Consider the following 20,135-nt stretch of genomic DNA (forward strand, 5'->3'; position numbering starts at 1 on the left):
GCAACCAAAAATACATTTGCTTTGATACAATCATTTGGCTTTAACAACCTCACAGAATCGACAGGCTTGTATTGTCTAAGAAAGTAAGAGAGAGAGCACAGGAACTCCAAAATGAAGGAGACTTTTGCAGCAGGAATGTGATGGTTAGCAAAATCCTACCGTACCTCCCCTGCCGCAATATCATCATGTGCTTGTCTTTGCTACCAGGTGTAGCGTATGTGTGTGTGGGTGGGTGCCTTCAAACATAAATTACCAATAAACACACATTGTATTTAGTGTCAGGGAATTAATTGAGCTTTCTGGAATGAAAGCCTTTTGGCACAAAAATGATAAACCGAGGTTGACCTACCTGAATGGGTCCCACTGACATCAGCAGGTTTTTCAGTTGGACATCAGTAGTTGATGAAGAAAGCCCTTCAACTGACACAATACAGGGCTGAGGTTTGCACTCCACCACTCGCAGGTTCTGTTTATTTGGCATCAAGCGTCCTCGGCCCATCTGGCCTGCTACTCCTCTGCCTCTGCCGTGCATAATGACCTGCCAACAACAAAAGTAACAGTATTTTGATTTACTTACCCAGTGCTCCTGCTCACTGCGTTTGACAGACAATATAAAAGTTGGCGATTTACTTAAAGACTTGATTAAAGTACGTGTTGATTTAAAACAGCTTGTTGCTGTTTGCTGATTTGAAAAGCCATTTATTAACATATTCATCCACTGCTTATACAAACCTTTTTTAGAAGGGTAGCAATATAGAGAGTTATGTATATTGCATTGAGACTAAAAGGCTCAGCTTTAGCACAGATCAACCAAGCAGTGGAGGGGCTCAGACCAAAATATATAACCTAGTTTTTGACATTGATCAGATTAGTAGCATGTGTTCAGCTTCGTAGCATGTGTTCAGCTTCCATATTTTGGGTCTGACCAAAAAACCCAACCTTTGATCCCTCTACTTTCTCTCTTCTCAACCCACAGGTAAATTTAATGTACCTGCCAGACCAGCAAACTGCTTCAAGGATCTCCAGTCTCTATTGCTACCAACTCTTGGTCTGTTATCAGGATGGAGTACTCACATATGCTAAATAACTTTAAAACAACTTTTTTCAAAGTTCCTTTTCCCCAAATCCTGTAGGATCTGGCACCACAGTATCCTCTGGAGCAGAAAGCGCATGGATTTAATTCTTGTAAATTAAAGGTTGAACAGTTGGAGAGAGGAAAATAACAACGAAACAGAGCAACAAACATTAAACAGAGTTAACACTTAACATTGAGTTAACACTCAACACGGTCTCTCGATTCCTACTTGGAAAGCCTCTGGAGGGTAATGACTTTTCACACCCCTCCGCATCAGTAAGGAAACTTTATCCTTACATGAAGCAGGAAGATTATGGCCAACAGTTCAAAACCAAGAAATAACTTAAAAGCCAAAGTACCAGCTATTTTCAGGGAGCGTGTCAGTTTGCAGGCGCAGAGAAGGCACACGCCACTGCCACCCAAATCTCTCCCTGCCTCCTCCTCGTGTGTAAATCAAGTTACAAGATCACCAACTGTTTTGAGCGATACCAAGTTTGAGGATCAACCAAAGAGCATCCTGAAACAGTCGCTGTGTGCTCCTACGTATACAGGAAACAGCCAGAATAAAAGCTTAAGCAGAACTTCAGAAAAACTCTTGGTTTTAAAGCCAGACAGCACGTTGGATACCGTCTCCTACAGTAGCTATCTCGGGATGCACGCATTTCCCCCAGGGAGTACTGTGCTGGCCAGAGAGTCAGCAGATGAAACAACCTGCAGGCATCTCCAGTCTGGGCTGGGTACAAACAGGCCTCTCCAGATTAAAAGCTTTATATGCAATTATGCATCTCCTGGGTCATGCAGCCCTGCGCTAGCAATTGACAAACAGAATGCTAGCTATTAATAGAGCAACACAGCTAGACAGTAAAACTTCTAGCAGCAATATGCATCTAAACAAAAAAAAAATCACCTTTTTAGGTTGATGGATTCCCTGGATGTTTTTGACTCCTTGAGGAGCTGGTGAATGGATCTGTGCCTGCTGCTGCTGTTGGTGCTGCTGCTGTTGCATTCCCTTTGTCAATGTGACCTTCCGCACTGGCTGCTGTTTTGGCTCCGGGGGTTGTTGAGGCCGCTGGGGCTGGCCCTCTGGGTGAAAAAAGCCAGCATCCTCTCCCCCCTGCTGAAATCAACAACACAACAGGCGGCTCAGTGCCCAGACACTGCAAACCCTCGCCCTGAGCAGCCTCCTGCACATCCAGCTCCCTCGGCGCGCAGAGAACACCCATCGGGTTTTGCCCGCTAAAGCAAACCAGTGGCCGTGGCAGGCGTGCGCAAGGGCTCAGCCCGGAAATCGTGCTTCAGTCTGAAATAAATCCACAGCATCCGAAGTACGCTTTACTTCGTTCAGACTTTATTGTAATTACAATGTTCAATAATGCCTTTTCATACGCAAAGAGGCAAGGTGTTTTCAATTCTCTTTCCAAATCATTCTTTCTTCCGGGGGTACATGTGAACTATGGTGTACGTTCTTTATTTATTTTATAATTTTTCTTTGAAGAGAGACATACACATTGCAGAAGGAGCAAAGAACCAGGCAAATACTCTGATCAACTTTAAAACTCCAATCTCTATTTAGTTAAAAACTGCTATTTATTTTGAAGCTCATATGTATTCTGCCAACTTCTATATCAGTAGCCTTTTAAGCACTCTCCTTCCTCAAACACTGTCCATACTTGGAACAGTTCTTCCCCAAGGTTTAGTTTTATAAAGCTCTTATTACAGATATTTATAATCACAAGCACAACCAAACACCACCTCAGTGACTCTCTCATCCAACACAGCTCTTTCCACTACATCTCTCACTGCAATCAAGCACAGTAAAAGCATAAGCTGAAAGCACTAAGAGAGAAATTATTCCCTTCCACTGCCTCTACCCAAACAGTTCCATGTTTTCTACAGACAGACAGGTGATCCTTGAATTTGTGTCTGGCTGTCCAGATCAGATCAATCCCTGAAAAACATCCCATGGAGCAAGAGACAGCAGAGCCCGACAAAAGATCAGGTACTTTTGCATCTATAAAGCACATCATATTATTGTATGGTTTCAACAGTAGTATCTATATCTTGACTGACTCCAACTTTAGAACTCAAATACTAGTGAACATTGTATCTGCAGGGGGAAGGTTTCATTTAAGTCCCTAACCAACCTCAGGTAACACTGCAAAGGCTCTCAAATCAAAGGCATTTCTAAAGGGGAAAAAATAATGAAGAAAGCATCTTTATTTACATAAGGGTTTTTTCCCTTTTCTTTAAATATTCACAAGTCGAAACTCCTTTACATGTCATGAACCAGAGGATTTCATACTAACTGGCACATTTCTTGCAGATAAGGAGACAAAAATACAAGGCTGAAAAGGAATAGGTTTATGGTCTAAGAGTGAGATTATCTTGATTGAGAATATAAATCATTACCTCTCTACTGGGATTAAACAAAAGCAAAAGAAAGATCTTCTGAAGGCTCTTCGCTATCATTTGAAGAGAAATAATCTGGTACTGGTGATATGTAGGATAGTCTCACGTTTGCAAGTTCACTAGTTCACAATTCACAGTCCTAAATCAAGTCCTTTGTATTATCAAGTACATGCAGGCAACAACTTCAAGAATTCAGCTGCTTAAATCCCAGACAAATCAGCCTCATCACCCCCTTGCACCATCTACACTTCACAAGCACAATCTGTGATAGGGAAAAATTTTGAAGCTCTTCCCACTTAAGGGCTTTTGTCCACAGTGTCCAAAGTGAGAAAACAATAGAAAACTGCATCTAGTTTTTCCACTTCTAAGCACATTTTTTTTTTTCTCTGCTAAACCGAATGACTCTGTGGCTTCACAGAAAATTTTGTATCTAAACCCTTGAGAGCAGTAACCGGTGAGAAATTATAAAGCTTTCCCTTCAGAGTGTCTCTCTTCATTTACTGCTCAAAAAATATAAAAGCACCAGCTCTCCTCCTCTCCTGAAAAACCCAAACATATGCACACAAACAAAACCTTACCAGGAAATCAGCATTAAATCCTCCTCATTTTACTCTTAGTTCCAATACCAGCATCACCATAAGCACTATGCCCTGACCAGATAATTTCTTTTATTCAACCCTACAGCAGCTGGAAGATGATGAAACTAAAAGCAACAAAAAAATTCTAGGAGGAATTTAAACACAGTAATTGGGAGTTCAAATCAAATCTTTGCTAACTGCCTGCTGTGAAAAACAACCATAAATATTTGCAACCATCTCTTTCCAAACCAAAAAGCGATCCCAGCACATAGGAAGAACATCTGAGAGTGAAGCCCTCAGGTACAAAACACATAGAATGTGCTTATTACTGAAACTTCAGAAGCAAACAATCATTTCCGATAAAAGGCTAGTATGGCCAACAACCACCCAATATTTAACTACCAAGCCAAACTGTCACCAAAGAAATCTGTATAAACTAAGCACGCAACTATAACAGTGTTAAAGGCACGAGCACACAACATTGGTTCATGCTGATGAAAAATTGGACGGGGTTTATTCACTGCTGGGGTCTCAGATGCCACCTTTGGGCTTCACTGCTAGCACGATGCTCCCACAAAAGGCTGAAAAGGTAAAACTGTCTCCAGACTTTTTAATGAACTAATGTCTCAGAAATAAGAAAACCTATACAAGACAATAAAGTCCGTAGGGTAAGAAAAGGGGATGCAGCAAGGTCTGCTTGTTCCTGCAACAAGAAGGAAGAAAGGGCACCTGGATCAAGTCCTTTCTTTACACTACTGCTCTGAACATCATCTGCTCTTTGGGATGACTTGAAGAGGGGGAGCAGAGGTGAACCTGCAGCACCACTTCTCAAGAGAGGTCCGTGAGCGAGCGGCTTGGTGCTCAAGGACTAGCAGTGCTCCCTGCAAGTCAGCAGTACATTGTTTCCCGTTACAGGTAGCTCTGGCTTCAACTAAAGACAAAATCTGGTGGTTTTCTTGAGAAAATGAAAGCCAAATGTGACTCCTAGGTCACTATTTGCCTAACAAACAGCGTCAGATACAAATTTTAGCACCAATTCCTTTTTCACTGGTTAAAGACATGACAGAACAAGGACAAGCACTGTCTGAGCCAACATGACCAACTTACGTATTTAGTGGCAAATTAGACTCACCACCACCATCATCCTTTAAACTTCCTCTATGCAAGACAACTAGCAGCTTCTTCAGGCACATGAACGAAGAACAAGTCAAGCAAAACATCCACAAAGAGCTTTTAACATCTGGACTTAAAGCTACAGAACATTACTTACAGGTCACACACTCCTACGAGGGCATTAACATTTTGGAATAGAAGAGGTATGATTCTAAAGATGGCTGTATATATGTTGACTCCAGATTTTCACTCATGAGGTACACCATAAGCCAGCACTCAGAAGGTAAATCAAAACACACAGCAAAGCTACAGGCAAGCAGGTAAGTGAACTGAAGTTGTATTGCAGAAGCTACCCAAAATGATGTCTAAATCACAGAAGCTAAACTGCTAGCATCTCTTCTACTTAAAATGTCTCAGTTCTAGCTCATCTGAAATCAACTTTCGCCTTTCCTAAAGACAATTTCTGTATTGCTGATTTTTCATTAGTTTACATCACTGCCCTCTCCAAATTAAACATGTAGCAACAGAAGAAGGTATTAAAATTTTAAGTCTTCTCTTGTCAAAATACATTTTTATCTGATTTCTTCTATAGCATTTTGGCATGTACAGGGCAAAACTAGATTTTTCAGAGATGCATCAATTCATCACCATGGCCTGCCTCATACGATTTGATGCACTAAGTGCTGAAACCAGAGAGAGAGACCTGAGATTGATTGAAAAAAGTTCTGATTTTATACTGCTAATTTCCTCTAAAGTCCTCTGCAGAAAAGTGAATTTACATTGTCTGCAAACCAATAAAGGAAGAATGTCCTCCTGTTATAGTCTACTGATTAATTTCTACATTACAAATCATTCTGACCTTCAAGCTCTAAATTTCCAAGTTTTACAAAAGGTCTACCTTCCTAACATATAGCCAGGAAAGTTCTCTTGAATGAAACTTTACCATTAGTAATGAAATGCCTTTTTTTTTTAGTGGCAGGAGTTCTGTTGAGGGGAAAGTATAAAAACTATCTTTTAAATTTCAAGTACTGCAAGATTGTTAGCGGTGCCAAAACGACAAGTTAATTTCAAACACTGTGTAATTAAACAAAAAATTCCAAAGATAGAGGCAAAAGGATTTGATCTACATGGTGAATGGTTTTCAAACTTCTTCTATGGAAGAGTCCGCAGAGTTTAATCCAAAACTGGCCTAACAAAAAAGAGAAATTATGCCATTCAATGGCCATGAATTTTACAACTGATTCCCTGATACCTATCAAGGCTGTTTTTCAATAGTAAGACTCTCTCGCTATATGTATATATATAGTCAGTGTTGTGCTTTGAAAAACATAAAGACCGTTCTGTCAAATATGAGATCACAAATTCTAAAAGCAGAATTTTATGAGGGACTGCTTGAATTCAGCAAGCTGAAGCTCTCTACTCTATCATAATCATTATGACAGTTTTACAATCAAGATGAAGTTTATTTGCCACCAACATTAGCAGGACAAATTTATTTATAACAAATGCTTTAAAAATGTACTGATAAAAACGCCTATTGATACTGTCAGAGCTGCTTGCAATTTGACAGATCAAATCTTATTTTCATTCTTAAACCCCATGAAGGAATGGTATCACCAACTTGCATTCTGTAGTGAGCAAATTGATTAATCCCCCTCTATAGAAATCTCAACTCTTGATTACACCTATCAGACGTTAAGCAGCATTATTCTAGAGTGACAACACTTGACAAATTCCCAAACCATTTTTCTCAGCCTTTGTGGCCCTGCTAGCTTGTATTAACCCTGATGAAAAATTAATTTTCCTTATCTTCTGCTAAACCCCAAAATCCAAATCCGCCAAACTGGCAACTCTTTCTGTAAAGGTATTATGAAAACCTCTAAAAGATTAATTGCATGTCTTCAGGTGACATTAAATTAATTTCTGTACTCGTGACAGACATTTGATACTCCGTACTGAGAGGACAGATAACATTGTCAGGATACACAGAAGGACAGTGGTGCAGTGTCCCAGGGCAGCCTCTTATGAATTCTCCTTTCGATAAGGCCATACTTCACTGTCATTGGCACTGTTAGTGATCTTGCGGCCCATAGACCTCACTGCACAGGTTTCTATTAACTACGACAATGCTGTGTCTATCCATATAATCTTTATAAAGCTAATTCAAAATCACCCAATAGTAAAGGGATGCGCATGTCGGATAAAGCACTTAAAGGAAATAAACTCTGGTTGATTTGTGTAAAAATAACACAGAGGAACAAAATGTTTTCATCTTTTCTTAGATGCACTGTAACTCAAATTCTCTGTAGCATGATGAAGGCTTAAATCTTGCAGGGAAATCTCAATTCAAAAATGTCTTGTAATTGATTTCCTTTAAGAAAGGAGAAACCCCTCATCTGGTACCAGTTTAAGCCAATATTTCTAGAAATGAGTACCTCTAGAGTATCACAGGAGTTAAGAGGGGAGAAAAAAACAAAACATCCTTGGGGTTACTAAATTCATCTTTAAGGACAAAAGAAATTACTATTCATCAGCTATATAGTTTTTCATATGTAAACTTATAGTTTACTAATACTGTGATTGACTATAGTAAAGACGACAGACATCTACACAGCTGACTGTGATCCCCATGTAACAAAGAGAAACACCAGTAAAGCAAAACCCCGGTAGAGCAAGAAAGACTATCATACACAAGTATTTTCTCGCTACAATTATCATAAACATAAATTAAAGGCAACCCCCTAATAATTAGCAATTTCTCTTCGACCAGTGCTCCAAATGCTTTACCACTTCGATACAGCCAGTTGACAGACTGGGGACTGGGAAGAGGAAGCCTGATCACTTACCAAACATCCCACAACTAAGTGACATGACCAACCACTCTTTCTGAACAGCTGAAGAACTGTTTTCAATCTGTCAAATGTCAATGAGAAACATCTTTTTTTAAAGGCCTCCTAAGACCTTTAAAATTCTTTTTTAACATTCAAGAATAGCAGTACATAAAAAAACCTCCCGCTCTCCAGCCAGGCTAGAATACATTATCAATAGACAACTCATCATTAACAACTGGTTTAAGACATACTAATGGTCTAGGTTTGACTCAGAGTACACACGGAAATAAGCTACATCAGACTACAGAAGTGGTAGAACAACCAAAGCATTCCCTGTTCACACCAGAAAAGACAGTTCTGGGGCTGGCCAGTGAATTATGGGCTGTTTTTCCCAGTCTAAAACTTTTGCATGGGGCAAACTTACCTCAAACAAGAGCACCCAACCTAAACAATAAATAAATAAAACACAGAAGCAGTTCCCTTCCTGTGATAAAAAGACACTGCTAAGCTGCTTCAGCGAGCCATGATGCGATGACTATCGTCTCTTCTGTGCCTAATGGTGTATGAAAAGTCAGGACATCAAGGAGAATATCTTGTAAAAAAAGCAGCTAATTCCATTTAATCCCATGTACTAACAGAATTCTTACCTTAACTATCTCCTCCTCTGCCTGAGAGGAGAACTAAGGCATGGAGGAGGACTGGTCAAAGAGATGTTAGAGAATCCCAGCCATACCCGTGCTACACTGAAGTTTCACCAGGAACGACATAAACAGATGATCAGACACCGAATCATGAGTACATGCCTTTCTAGTAGAACCACCCACCAGTTCATTATGAAAAAAATATAAATTGTGCCAAAGCTACAGCAAAATCAAGGTTCTGGACTGGATATGTGTAATAGTCTCAGAAGGACCTTCACTTTTACATTGCTGTCTGCAAAACACATGACATAGATGTCAATAAACATGTTTTTGAGCAAAGCTTCCTGGTTGTCTTTCCAGTTGCCAGTCTCTGAGATAATTTTTTGTACAGAGAATTTTAGTGAAGGCTGGACATGCAGGGAAATCACCAAGAGAAAAGGCTCCTGTTGGAAAATATCAGCAACTCAAAACTTCTGATGGCCCAAAGCTCCTGAAGGAGCACTTCTCAGCTGGACACCAGCTATGGCACAGAAAGCCAGTACTGGGTATCCGAAACCAGTACAACGGGAGCTTCCCCTCTTGTGCTATGTCTAGTTTTTCTAATTCATGTTCCTTAAAGCTTAAAACTAATGGCAAGTTGAATCCCTCTGGTGTGTTGCCCTAAGCTCCTTGTACAGTCTTGACACGGACAACCCACATTACCTCCCTCCAACCACTTAGTGTCAGGATTCTCCCAGCGCAGAGCCACACCTCTGTAATAAAGGTCTACTCCAAGTTGTTAAATGGTATGCCAGGTTTGACCAAAGCATTTGTGACTTCTCAAAACATTCAAATTGGACAAACCTGCATGCTTCTCCCCCCGCAAGTTAAAAGATTGCATTTAATTAGTTTTCATTTGAAAACTAGCTCTTTCTCTTTGTAATGCACTTTAACAGTGTTACAGTAGCCTTTAGGCATTTTCTATCAGGAAACTGGGCTACTAGATACTCCGTAACACCAACATCATATCAATATGAATGTTGCACTACAACACATGGCAGAAAAACTCTCCTTTGAGACTTAACAAGAGCAACAAGCCAACACCTTGCTTTCAGGGTGTTCAGGAGGAAGCAGTACTCTTCTTCAACATACAATTTAAAAGTCTCCCGAGGAAAAGGAGAAACCTGTTCTGCAGTCTGCAACAGGAAATACTTTATTGCACTTTAGATCCAAGATATCCACAGCAAAGTTAAATTCAATTTAGGTAGATATCTCTTCCCCCTTTCAGGGATTTTATTACAACCCCCCCAAAAAGTATTATCTGCGTCTGGTTTGGTTGTCAGACCCTCTAGTTGCTAAGTGTGTCCACATTGCCCTTGTATTTCATTTTCCCATTAACCAAATATGCCCCAACCAGTACAGCATAGCCTGCCTCACTGCCCCAAGCCATGAAATACTTTCTCTATGGGCACCATCCTCACTGGAGGTCTGGGAGAACAGTTTACTGCCAATTTTCAAATGTTCCATCAAAATACTATTCCAGTTATGAAAAAGTCACACCACAGGGCTCCCTGACTTCCTTTTTTGATCGGCTGGTTTGTTTTGTTGTTTTTGTTTGTTCATTTTTGAGACAAAATTAAGAAATTAACGTCCATTTGTGAAATATTTCCAGAGTGAAATCTTGCAGGTTGTGGCAGGCAGAGTCCTTTTTCAACAGCATTTACATTAGTACTGCTTCAAAGGTCTTGCCCATTTTGACACTCTCTAAATGACAACCTGGCATTCAGATACCATGGTTTCTGCAAAGTCCATCAGTCCACTGCTGATAGACTACAGACGTTATCCATACCTCCTTCAAATAGTGGGATACAAATAAACCGCAATACCATTCTCCTGCTTATCAAAAGTAATAGTATAGTATGCAGTGAGAGTTCCTGTGCTGTTTCTGCGGAGCTGGGAGAAGGGGTCCCTCAAGAACTTGTCATGTAGATGCCAAAAACCTTAGTGTTTGTAATTCCTGACATATTTAGATGAAAGGCGCTATAGAGCTTTCAAGTCAAATATTTTTAATTAAACTTGAACATACACATGCAAGTAGAAACAAGTACAAACATTAAGCAAAGTTGGTTGATATGGTTACATTATCAAACAAGAATCATTTCAATCAGTATCTTTTTCCATATTTAGAACTCCATATTCACCTCTTGCACTTCTCAATTACTCTAAATACGAATAAAGTTGTCTATCTTCCATTCCAATTATCTTTTTCTTTTTACAATCCGAGGACATTTTTTGTGACAGGCTTTTCAAACAAAAGAACTTGCCAAATCTTTCTTCAAGCTTTTCAGATGAGGCATCATCTCAGGTTTTCAGGAATTATGATCACTAGTACAATACTGCCACTAATCGAACAGAAAACACTGAGATTTTTTTATATATATATATTTAGGAGAAAAAGCTCATTGTGCAGCTTTCCACAGAGACAAAGATTGGTGTGTTCTTGGTGCAGCATAAGAACCAGCATTTTCAGGCCTTTGGGACAGACACACATCTCTCTGAGCATGGCAGGCCATTTTCTGGCTAGAGAGAAATCACCCAACAACAATATAAGATGACCGAATGACACAGAGATTTTAAGATACTACCATTTCCCACAGAACCTCCAACTACATGAAAAACATGTTCAGCACATATTTTATATGATCTTAAGATATTTAAGGTCGTAGCTGGTACAAACCTGTTCTTCCAGGACTAAAACCACTTTTAATATATTGACTTAAGGAATTCAATTGCACCCGGTACTAGAACTATTTACCAACAGACTGATCACAGACAGCCCAAAGAAGACCACCACAAACAGCCAAGGTATTAGAAAACATGCCTCATCAAGAGGAAGTGAAGGATATTAGTGCTCAGAAACAGTCAAGAGATTTTTAAAAAGAGAGACAGCCACAGAGAGGGATATAAATTCTTTCCCATCTCTCGAAGTATAACACAAATAGTCATAGATTCAAAACGGCAGCAAGAAAAAGTGGCTTGGTCACTAAGAAAATTCTCCTAAATGTACATGTTAGACACTGGAATAGATGGTCAAAGAAACCTCCAATAGTGAGATCTCAGAAAAGGGCTGGACGAATCTGTCAGGAATGCTACAGAGTTTATCCCCCTCCCTCCCCCCACCTCAAGACAGAATAAAATATTTCTATGGTCCTTTCACCCCTATTTTGTATAATTTTATGATCACATTTTCAAGTGATTTATTAGGGTGTTTCTTCCCTATACTCTACAATCTCACTGAGTTTACTGTTATGAGTGTCTTTAGGATTGACTTCAGGCTCCTCACCAAGCCAGGCAAATCTCAGATGTTTTCTTAGTGAAATATACTAGTCTGAATACTCAGCAAATACACTGAACTGCTCTATCTGGAAAGGATGGCTCTGAAGACATGCCACACAAACCATAAAGTACACTGAATCCATCAAAAGCCATTTGGGCCTCCATAAAAAAACCCCGAAAAATCAAAGTTTATCTACTGAACACTAAGCACTACCTCAATTTCCAGGAACATAACATTTAAAAGAGTAATTAAAATGGAAAAATATTCACTGTACTGCCATTCCTGGATAAGTTACAGGAGTATTAGAAAGGGATGGGTATATGAGTATTTGGGGGGAGGTGGGAGGCAGGATTTGTTTAAAAAAATAGCATCAGATAAAATTGTTAATGACAGTACCTAACATATGTCACGTTGATATGTGCTTAGTTTGACATACTGAATGCTGAATCTTCTTCCCTTTTCTTTAAGTATAAGAAGCCATAAATTAAGGCATCATGAATCAGATAAAGTGGACAAATTAAAATATTTCTTGGAATTTAATTAGCAATTACAATTCCATAAAAATATTGTGGAAACACATGAAAGGCCATTTTACCCTCTTAAGTAACAAGGGATACTTCTACCTGGAGGTCAGAGATCCCCAGGAGTACTGCAGTGCCCAGCAACACAAACACACACAGTTAGAAGCTTAGACTGGGAAAGAGATTGCCCTCAGGAAAATAAACCATTCTCTTCTGACAGTATTTGTACATCATGAATCTCACCAATACACCAAGTACCTCTTAAATGTTGAAGAAAATCACCCGCAACGCAACACCATTGAATCCTGTTCTATGCATGGTCCTACTAAATCTAGAACAGCCCTTGCCACCAGCTCCTGATTTAGGTCAATTTGCTCTAGATAAGAGTTAGCACAGCTCTGGCCTCAATCAGCTTCTTCAAGTGACAGCTCTACTGTTGTGCTGTACCATGGCTGGCAGGCCAAAAGAGAAGGAAGGGACTTTCCAAGCTTTACCAACATAAACTAAGAGAGCTTGGAAAAGGAACCTGCACTGTGTCTAATCGCCAGTCATCTCACTCCTACGTGGGTATTCAAAACACCTCTGCACAAGAGAGCTCTAGAAAGGAAAAAGGGTGCAAGTGATTAGACTGAGAGCAGTGGCAGGGCTGCTTAACTGCAGGATAGTCAGTGCATACAGGAAGAGATACCAGCCATCCCTTTGGCCAAAGGCAGGGAATTAGAGGAAGCACTATTACATGCTAAGGAGAATGGCTTGGAAAAATGAGATTTAGCTTTTGCTTTATATTTAGGGTTGAGGCAAAAGTTGTGAAAATAAATAAAGCACATGGCAGGACTAAACACTGGAAATGGAAACTAAACGTGATCTTCATAGTATTCAAAGTCCAAGCAGCTTTTAATTCTTCTTTAAAATCCTGTCAAAATGGACAAGATTAGCCCCCCTGCTGCTCAATTTTCTCTTTTTCCCCATGTGGTCAAAGAAGCAAAGTCATAGATTCCGCTTGTCACTAACTGATTAAAAATTGATCAACTATCTTGATCTGTGTTAAACAGCTAATTGCAATGCTTGCTTTTATTCTTCCACAATTGGAAGGAAAACTTAAAATGTCCATGGCAATATGAAAAAGTAACAAAGGCTACATGTAAACACACCTGCTTTACCTTGCTCAAACCTCAGTATCTCAAAGTTAAGGACAGAGCAAATCTGCTTCTGTATACAATGGAAGAGGGGTTACACATGCATTTAATAAAGCTAATTGCTCTTGCTTACCATGAGGCTTATCTGAAACAAATCATTTATGGTTTTCTGAAATAGAGCATTGTGATAAAAACTACTTCATTGCGAATGCTACTGTGGGTGCTGATAACCATTTGTTATGAAGAGCTGTATACAGTGGTGACTGGCATTGTTTTGTTTCACCACATAATAAAAGTAGTTGTGCATGATTGCTTTATTCAATTATTCATGAATAACAAACCTGTCATACCTCTTGCAGGCCACTGGGATTCCTGCAGACATATTTATATATAAATAGTTTTAGCCCAACAGAATCAATTTCTTTCAACTTCTTGTACTTTATTCTTCTGTACTTAAGTTACCATATCTGAGGAATTAGACATCCTCCAAGTCAGGTTGTTGTCAGCTCTGTGTAGTCAATAAGGGCCTTTATGTTAATATTTTCAAAGACCACATGGTCATTATGCAGTTCACAATTTTAAGTGTATTTAAGTGTTATGAGCTATAGAAAAAACATTTATAAAAAGTAGTTAAGACTTTGGTATTTCAACCTCCTCCCCATTTCTACAGAGTAAAGCCTGGCCTCCACGGCCTTGTTCAGTTGCTGCCCTGTTAACACACTGTTCACTTCATTACAGATTACAGCAGTTCTGCAGGTTTCCCTAATTAATGATCCAAATAATTTAAGAAGCATTCTTCAAAAAAATCCACCTCCGATGTATCACAGCATTAAACTTCATCGCATCCTTCTTTCCCTCTCAGCATAAACCCGAGGACAGATTCTCCCTGACAACACGATCTTGCTATGTCCCCCCAACTCAGTTTCTTTAGAGCCCTAACAAATTAACTTGTCTTTTCATTAAGACAGAAGAAATTTGGTCGAGATACCTTCTAACCAAAGCCCCAGATCTTACATATGCACACTGCCATCACACAGCATTGTGAGTCCTCCACAACACCGGTACTCAAGGGACACTCTGCAGATAATAGACCCCTCATCAAAAGATAAGGAAAACTCATTTAGATGCAGGAGTGAAATGGTAACATTTTAAACCCAGCCTCTAACAGAAAACATCCCCCTCCAATATACTGCTTAAATTAGTTTCACAACACACTTCCCAAGAAAATAAAAACAATCTTCCCTTGAGTACAGAAACCACACTAGCACCAGCATCTGCATAAAACTAAATTTGCTGGCTTCAACTACCAAATAAGCAGAGCCTAACTTTGTAACCAAGCCTTGAAAAGAGCCATCCAAATCCTTTCCTTAGACCAATTACCAGGTCTATCAACCTTAAGCAAAATAAGGCAGCTGAGTTGAGGAGTCCTTCAGACTCAAGTTACAACTTAAAAGAAAGAAGTATTATTTCAACGTGATTTCAGTGATAACAGCCTGGCAGTAAAGCGTTACAGGAAACATTAATTTCTGAATAACCACTAATAACTTATAGTTCTGAAAATATAAAATATTGACTATTAGGTCTGCTAAACCTGCTACTTCCCTTGTCAGTTTAGGCCCATTTTTTATTTTGGGATTACACAGAATGAAACACACAAAAACAAACCATGACAACACACACACACGAGATGAGCCTTGAAAACTTACCCCTCCTGACAACTTAATCACCCTGACTTTGCTGCCGACATGGGGCCCATCTCCACTACCACTGTTTGTCCGCTGCATGACAGTCCTTTTCACGCCAGGTTTCAGTTCCTGGGGCCTTGCTTGTACCGAAGCCACTCGAGCAGTCTGTGTCGTGGGCAGCGATGCTGCAGCAGGTTTCGTCTGTAAGACTTTCTGCGGCGCCTGAGGCTGACTCGGAGGTACTGTCCTAGTCTGCCTCAGCTGCTTCACTGGCTTCAGCTGCTGTCCTTGATACTGCATATTTGTGCCGACTTGGGGGAAATCTGTGGGTTTGGGTTGGATATTTGGAAATACCATATCTTGCTTTTTAACAAGGAGTCTGTTTTTCACATTTTGCCTGGTCTGTAAGCCAGAGTGGGGTATGTAAGGGCTGCCGTTGGTGGGGAACTCAGAGGAGTCGTCGTCCTGCTGCATGTAGGACTGTTGCGTAGAAGGTTGCTGTTGCTGCTGCTGCTGTGCAAGTCTTTCAAGCAATTCTCTCTTCCTAGCGCCAGCCTGCTGCTGTCGTCTCAGCTCCTTTTGTTTCAGGATTTCTTCTCTCAGACGTTTCTGCTCTTCTATCTTCAAACGATACAATCTAGTTTCTTCATCCTCATCTGGATACTACAAAGGAAAATACAAATGAGTTTATGAAATTCTCAACAAATGACCAACTTGGTCAAAACAACATTAAATTGTGGTTTCAGATGTCATGAAGCTGTAACTCTCTGAAGAGCTTTTTAAATTATCTCTGATATCAAACTAAGGGTATTAGTGAAGTATAACTGCTGGTAAGGTTTATTTGCTATTCATTACAAACAGCTCAAATCTGTTTTAGGACTTAGATATGCTACTTCCTAGACAGGAAGAGGGAAAAAAAAAAAGAAAGACAGCTTTAATACCAGTTGAGAAATCTTATCAGAATACTAAAAAAACCCAAAAAAACCCCAAAGTTTTACAAATTGGAACTCATTTAGAAGTTTCTAAAACCAATTAAACTATTAATATAATTCAAGATATCAAAATATGTTTCAAATGAAAAGTAACAATACGGAGGCAACCCACTGTCACACAGGTTTTATCTTGCTCTTTTCTGACAAAGTAACAAAAGGTAGGGTGGTAAATGACCTGAAAGGCCCTGATTAGAACTATTGATTTTTCTCTCAGAATTTTCAGCCTGATCTCAAACTCATTTGTCACACAATAATTGGTTATAATGAACAGCACAAGTCAATCTCTCTGACCTTGAACTCGTGCACTCTCTTCAGAATCAAAATGTTGCCAAATGCAGTGTTGGAATATTAATGGTATATAGAGAATGCTTTTAATATTCCAGCCTTGGCCCTTCTGAAAGTATTACACACCATCAAATAACCTTTCTAAAGATTCTTCAACTTTGGCACAGTGGGTTCTTATGAAAAGCTGTATGAAATGGGCAAAAGTCAAGGAAATGTAGATTCTCATCACCCTAGAAAAGCAATCAAATTGCTCTTGCGATACAATCATAGGTGTGTTTTCAAAACTACAAAGCATACTTTTTCATTCTATTATTTTTTTATTTTCAACTGTTTCAAATATTAGAGACTTGTAGAAACTGTTTACAGATGGTAATGAGCATAACATTCCACTCGTGATGTATTAATCACCCCTAACAAAAACAGGCTCTCAAAGTAACAATACTTTGCATTTTGATAAATTACAGCATAAAGAATGCTAAAACTTTTCTCAAATACTGGGGATCCGTGATGACATTATTTACCTTGCAGTAACTGAGTGCAAGCTCTTGTAAACAGAAATGCCATTTTTTGCACGTATAGAACCCAAGTGTGCAACAATTTTTTTTTTTTTTTTAAACTCCAACCGTTTTTATCCCTGGCACATCCCAGAATCCCCCCTTACCCAAGGAAAAAAGAGCAGAACAGATCCAACTATAAAGTTGGTTTACAGAAAGGAAAAAAAAAAGGGGGGGGGGGAGCCCAGTAGAGCAGTATTTGTACTTGTACAATCCAGATGCACAAAACCTGAATACTTGTTTCCTTCAGATATGACTGCTTCTTCCCTGAGCACCTACTGATACTGATTATTCCCACAGTGACCAAGAAATAGCTGCATGTCTCACACTAGAATTCCAGCCTAATCAATGGCTAAAATAAGACTTCAACAAAACTGGATTTCTAATTTTTTTTTTTTAATATGGGCTATAGTTCTGAGATGAGGTCTAACACTGTCCTTTTTAGGAGAATGCTTCATATACTGAAGGGTTCTGATCTTTCTCTACACTTTTTAGACTACAATGGTGGTGATTAATAGCTAATCACTGTAACGACTAGATTACAGGTCTTCATTGATAGGTGGTAACAGGAACGTACTTCTACAAAGTAAAATGGACAGTAATAGGAAACTCAAATATTTCATGTTAAATTGAAAACTGGAGATACTGGATTGTAGTAAAAAAAAAGAACAAGGCCCTTACAAAACACAGCAACAGGGTGAGAGCCTTAAGTATGCTTTGCATAGGATGACAAAATACAGATAAGCTCCAGACAGGAGGAGGATGTTCCGTTATGTAGATCCTGATGCAATGAATAAAATTTTCAGTCACTTTTAGAGACAATAGATATCTCAATTACTGACACTGTCCAAACACAAAACCTCTTCCACTTAACAATGAATTAGTTTATTCACTTGCTTTGTTTTAGATCAGAATATTCTACATTTTACCTAAACAGGTTTGATGTACTGCCAGTGAGCCAGTACCAAATCTACCTTTAGAGGCAGCGCTGTATTTTTTTTTTTTTTTAATGTTCAATTGAGGATGTCAATACCAGCAAGAATCTGCATGAGACCAGCTCTTCTATCAGCTGTCTATTATCAGGGACCTGTCTGCTCATATTATCATCTAACTAGTTCTGAAGGCCTTGGAAGATGTAGGTCACAATCTAGTAAGTACAAAACACTAACTCAAAGGTTACATATAGCAGCAGAGAGATGTGTGCTTTGTGGCACTCTTAAAATGAATCTTGCCAGCAGACAAGGAATGAACACCCTGAGGGACTCTGACCAATATGTCCATGCAGTATGGACAGATACAGTGATTTTAACTACACTAGCATTAAACACAGAAAACAGCTGACAAACTATATTACCAACACATATGAAGTTAGATGAATGCTTAGTATAACCTTCAGGTAACTTGATCTCAAATATAATCTGAATTTTTCCTTTCAGGAACTCAACTCAATACGTAGGAAATCAGTACAGATCCTATGAAATCAATTCCTTTTTAAAGGGTAAGCTTTGAAATGAAGGGCCAAGAGCTCTGAGTTTATGGCAACTGCAGATCAGCCCTTTAATGGGCTATAGGTAGACCTAAATCTCTCATCTTCATAAGCAAGTTGCTACTACTGTTAAGTTCTCAGTAAAATACCCTTGCAGCTAGAGTAAGGCCAAACAATATGAAGACCCTGTGATCATTAACAAAATATTTGAATTAGGAGTCAGGTTTAATTGCAATTAGTTCTGCAATGACCCAACAGTACAGATTCAGAATGGGCAAAGTCCTCACTAGGTTGAAAACAAGGGCAGTTAAATCCTCTGTTGCTTAGCTTTAAGAGCACCTTATATATACTATACAGAAAGCGTGTGTATATATAAAGAAGACCTGTAGTATATATAAATAACCGATGCTGTGTAATAAGGAGCTTCATCATATGAACAGGCAAGCCAGCATATCGGGTCAAGATGGAAACAGTATGCCATGCCTATTACTAATGATTTTCATCCCATTAGTTTAATAAGCCCAGTACAGATTTTTCCAACAAGCAGTAGCACTGCCAAAAAAACCCACCAAAAACCAAAACAACAAAACCCCCAAAAAACCCCCAGCAACTGCAAGAAAGTAAACATCCTTCAAAGATGTCATAAAGTTCACAGCTTGTGTTTGGAAGCTTCCTGCCAAAAGCAATATTATCTGTAAGTCAAGAAGCAGAACCTGAAGCAGCCTTTTTCCTAGATAAACTCTTGACACTTCACCTTTTTCTGTAGAAAACTACCGCATGAAGACATGATCTTTTACAGGAGGCTACAGAGTACAAGGCCAGAGATGTGAAGCATTTCCCTTGGTTTTATGGAGGGTATTTTTTTGGTTGGGTTTTGTGGTGGGTTGTTTTTGTTAGTTTTTTGTTGTTGTTTAGGGGTTTTGGGGTGGTTTGGTTTTGTTTGTTTTTGAAGTGGAGATTCTCATCTGTCTTTGAACAGTTCTTGAACACAACGTATTTCATTGCAGCTTGAAGGGAAGACCAAGCCTTAGCTATAGGTTTTCTTCTGCTTTAAGGTCTAAATAGGCTTTGACGGAAAGTGCCAAAAAAAAAAAAAAAAAATTTACAGACTGCTTTTCTGAGTCTAACTGAAGAGCAGCATAAGAGAAGGCTCCAGGCAGACCTTATAGCAGCCTTCCAGTACCTAAAGTGGCCTACAGGAAAGCTGGAGAGGGACTGTTTACAACGGCATGGAGTGACAGGACAAGGGGGAATGGGTTTAAGCTGAAAGAGGGGAGATTCAGACTAGATATTAGGAAGAAATTCTTCACTATGAGGATGATGAGGCACTGGCACAGGTTGCCCAGAGAAGCTGTAGATGCCCCATCTCTGGAAGCATTCAAGGCCAGGTTGGATGGGGTTTTGGGCAACCTGGTCTCGAGGAGGGTGTCCCTGCCCATGGCAGGGGGTTGGAACTAGATGGTCTTTGACGTCCCTTCCAACCCAAACCATTCTGTGATTCCCCTCCTTCTTT

At 39.5% G+C, this 20,135-nt stretch overlaps 1 protein-coding gene across 8 annotated transcripts in view; it reads right to left on the reverse strand.

The window, feature by feature from the left end:
- RBM33 (RNA binding motif protein 33) overlaps positions 1–20,135 on the reverse strand; it is a 104,108-nt gene that overhangs the window by 19,504 nt on the left and 64,469 nt on the right. For 4 of the 8 annotated variants that reach the window (XM_054818230.1, XM_054818233.1, XM_054818234.1 and 1 more), the window contains 3 exons: positions 15,327–15,968; positions 1,983–2,192; positions 350–538 (listed from right to left, as the gene is read on the reverse strand). In XM_054818230.1, the coding sequence (XP_054674205.1) occupies positions 350–538; positions 1,983–2,192; positions 15,327–15,968 (1,041 nt within the window). Of the gene's footprint in view, positions 1–349; positions 539–1,982; positions 2,193–10,889; positions 11,207–15,326; positions 15,969–20,135 lie in introns of those variants that run through there. The other 4 variants (XM_054818231.1, XM_054818236.1, XM_054818235.1 and 1 more) reach the window with 3 other exon arrangements.

This window comes from Grus americana, chromosome 2 (genome assembly GCF_028858705.1).
Source record: "Grus americana isolate bGruAme1 chromosome 2, bGruAme1.mat, whole genome shotgun sequence".
NCBI classification, from domain to species: Eukaryota; Metazoa; Chordata; class Aves; order Gruiformes; family Gruidae; genus Grus; species Grus americana.